Below are 3192 nucleotides of genomic sequence, written 5' to 3'. Positions count from 1 at the left end.
TCCTATAGATGCCAAACCTTCATCTTCAAGGACTGCTTTGGAAGTAATCATTGAGAACCAAACAAAAATTTTGAACACATAAATGTCGGTGAATGACAAAAAGTTCAATAAGACGATGACACACAATAAAATGCTTAAGACACAAATCACCCATTTGGTAAACACCTTGAAGGAGAGTGCTGTCCCTACCTCTTTACCCTCCCAAGGAGTTGATCCTACAAAACTGGTACATTATATAACCACTAGGAGTGGTAAAGTGCTTGAAGAGAGTGTTTTAGGAAGAGTAAGGAGGGTGAGAAGGTGATTGATTCATGTGGGAAGAAAGAGCTTGATTTGTCAAAGAAGGAGAGTCAACATGCCAAAGAGGAAGTGAAAATTGAAGAAAAATTGCATGAGGATGTGATCAAACCCAAACTTCCATACCCCAATAAGTTCTGAGAAACTAGATTGATGAGCAATTTGGGAGATTTCTTGATATGCTTAAGGAAGTTCATCTTTCTATCCCTTTCACCAAAGATTTGACACAAATGCCAAGGTATTCTAAGTTCCTTAAAGAAATTTTGAGTGGCAAAAGAAAGTGTAATGAGGTTGATTCGGTGAAAGTTGGGGAGTGTTGTAATGCTTTTATCCACAATGATTTACCTGAAAAGATGAAAGATCCGGGCAATTTTTCAATCCCTTGCAAGATTAATGGAAAAAAGTTTCAAAATGCTCTTTGTGATCTTGGTTCTAGCGTTAGCATAATGCCTTATTCTGTTTTTAAGAAGCTTAAGTTAGTTGAGCTTCTTCCAACCAACATGACCTTACAATTGGCCGACTGTTCTATTGAGTTTCCTAAGGGAAGATTTGAGGATGTCCCCCTCAAGCTAGGTGAGTTTAGAATTCCCATTAACTTCATTGTGCTTGAAATTGCGGAAGATGAAAATATACCTATTATCTTGGGGAGACCATTCTTAGCTACTTTGGGTTCTTTAATTGATGTGAAAGGTGACCTTATTACATTGCGTGTTGGTAATAACAAGGCAAGTTTTGAGCTAAAGTCAATGCATAAGTCTTTGTCTTTTGTGAAAGGTATTATGTGTATCAATTCACCTCGTTCTAATGATAATGTTTGCATGTTTGTGTCTTCTACTAACAATGTTCTTGTAGCTTGTGATGATATTCCTATAAGTGTTGAAAGAAAGATGGTTAGTGAAGATAACATGGAGTCCTTAAAACTTGTGGATGAGGACGTGATTGATATACCATCATGGTTTGAGCTCTACATAAGGGAGATCGAAGATAACTCCAAATGTGTTGATGGTGTAAAACCGTCCACTGCAAGGAGTAAGAAGACAAAGAAGAAAAAGAGAGCTCTAATGAAGAAGAAAATGAAGTTAAAACAAAACAAGCTTGAGTCGGAGTTTTCAAAGCAAGAGAATGAATCTAAGAAGGAAGTGGAGTTGCCAAAGAGTGGCATGAAGTTTGACCCCTCTAACGCTTTGTACAAAGTGGTTTTCTTTGACCCTCCATGATTTGGAGGAAGGGTCAAGCTTAGGACCTTAAGTAAGAGCTTCCCAGGAGGTAACCCGGTTTTCTAACCTTTTCTTTTGATTTTATCTTTCTTAATTTTCTTTTATTTTCTTTTCCTTCTTTCACTTGTTTTGCGTTTGGATTTATAGGTTGTTCTCATGGGAAAAACATCCCTTGCGCGAGCATAAGTATAATGAGAAGGAGTTTCGTGATTGATGATGGAGTTTGCACGATTATCTAGAATTTCGGGTCATATGGGTAAGGTAATCAAAGAGGTAAGTTTGGAAAAAGAGTGCTTCAATATGAAGTTTGTGCTTGGTGGGCTCATTACAGTGCTCTCATTAATTTGGGATGTTGAACCCACTGTCAAGGCATTTTGAAACTGATATGTTTAGTGGGTTCAACAATCCCTGGATGATAAAGTTGCATAGAGCCCATGAATGAGCTCACAGATAGAAATAAGCAAGGCAAAGCAGCAGGGGCGCGGGTGTGCACCCTCGCTGTGCGACCGCGTAGGTGCCTTGCCAAGGCATTATCCCCTTCTTTCTTCTTTCTTTCCCTCATTTCACTCTTACCCTCACCAATGTGCGTAACCTATCTCACTCTACCCATGAAACCCTAACCTCATACTTCTCAATTCTTCACTCAAATCTCCAACTTTCCTCACAAATTAATCAAATTTTACTTAAATTTCATCAAATTCACAAAAACACATATTACTTTTCTTCATTTCTTCTTCTCCAATCTCTTTCCTCCATTGAAGAGCAATTTGAGGTTTTTCGCTTTGGGTTTTGGGCTCAAAAGTTGATTAATCTTGCTTCTTGTTTGGCATAATCATCTATTCTAATCTTATTTTGCATAATTACATCAATTTTAGTTGAGAATTTGATTGTTCACAATTGTGAATAGTAGTAGTATTGTTTTAGTTGAATATGGTGATTAATTTGATAATTTGGATGCTCATGTTTGTTGTTTGCTAATTGAATTTTCTTCACATTGTGTTGACTGTCTAGCATAATTGATAATTTTTGGTGGCTCTTTGAAAAACTTTGAATTGAGATTTTTTGGTAGTAGCTTGGTGATTGTGTGGTGGTTTACTTGAAAGTGATGTGGTATTTTTGTGATTGTGGTTGATTGAGGTGTGTTTAGGGTAAAAATAACCCAAAAAAAAACGTGGCCCAGACAAAGGGCAACACGTGTCCCTATGGGAAGATGACGCGTGTCAGATGCCCTAAAGAGCACCTGAAATCAGCAACAGAAAGGGCCCTTATTACATCAGGGCCCAAATCCCGAGGAAAGTTATTGAAAGCTGCAAAGCGGCGCCCCCATGTGACACATGGCACTCTCTAATTGCGCAGCCAATCATGTCACGGAATTTTAGGGTATAGACCCTAAAGGGGCACATACTCCCACCCCTATAAATACCCTAATCATTTATGATGGGAGGGGTGGATAATGACATAACCTTAAAAAAGAGCATTAAAGAGCTCTAACTTCTCTCTACGTTCTTTCTCTAAACTTTCTGTTTCCCAATCTCTAACTTTATCGTCGGAGGCGAATATTCCGGTAAAGGAATATTCGTTGTTTTGCAGGTGTCCGAGTCTCATTGCCTGAAGAGCGTGACCAGTATCCGAGGAGATTACAAAAAACCCCGAAACATTTGGCGCTGTCTGTGGGGAT

At 38.6% G+C, this 3192-nt stretch overlaps 1 protein-coding gene across 1 annotated transcript; it reads left to right on the top strand.

Annotated features, from left to right (window-relative positions):
- Positions 1 to 527: 527 nt before the first annotated feature.
- On the top strand, positions 528 to 1892 carry LOC145565142 (uncharacterized). The gene is made up of 2 exons (XM_081625232.1): positions 528 to 1326; positions 1846 to 1892. The coding sequence occupies exons 1-2, from the start codon at positions 528 to 530 to the stop codon at positions 1890 to 1892; spliced, it is 846 nt and encodes a 281-aa protein (XP_081481358.1).
- The last annotated feature ends 1300 nt before the right edge of the window (positions 1893 to 3192 follow it).

The sequence above is a fragment of the Chenopodium album genome, chromosome 10 (genome assembly GCF_948465745.1).
Source record: "Chenopodium album chromosome 10, dcCheAlbu1.1, whole genome shotgun sequence".
Lineage (NCBI taxonomy): Eukaryota > Viridiplantae > Streptophyta > Magnoliopsida > Caryophyllales > Amaranthaceae > Chenopodium > Chenopodium album.
This window is presented reverse-complemented; position numbering and strand designations above follow the sequence as displayed.

Bases quoted from the DNA above. Each gene is read 5' to 3' on its own strand.
- LOC145565142 (XM_081625232.1), top strand. From the start codon at position 528: ATGCCAAGGTATTCTAAGTTCCTTAAAGAAATTTTGAGTGGCAAAAGA. The intron at 1,327-1,845 runs GTAAGAAGACAA...GGCTCATTACAG, and splicing joins AAAACCGTCCACTGCAAGGA to TGCTCTCATTAATTTGGGAT.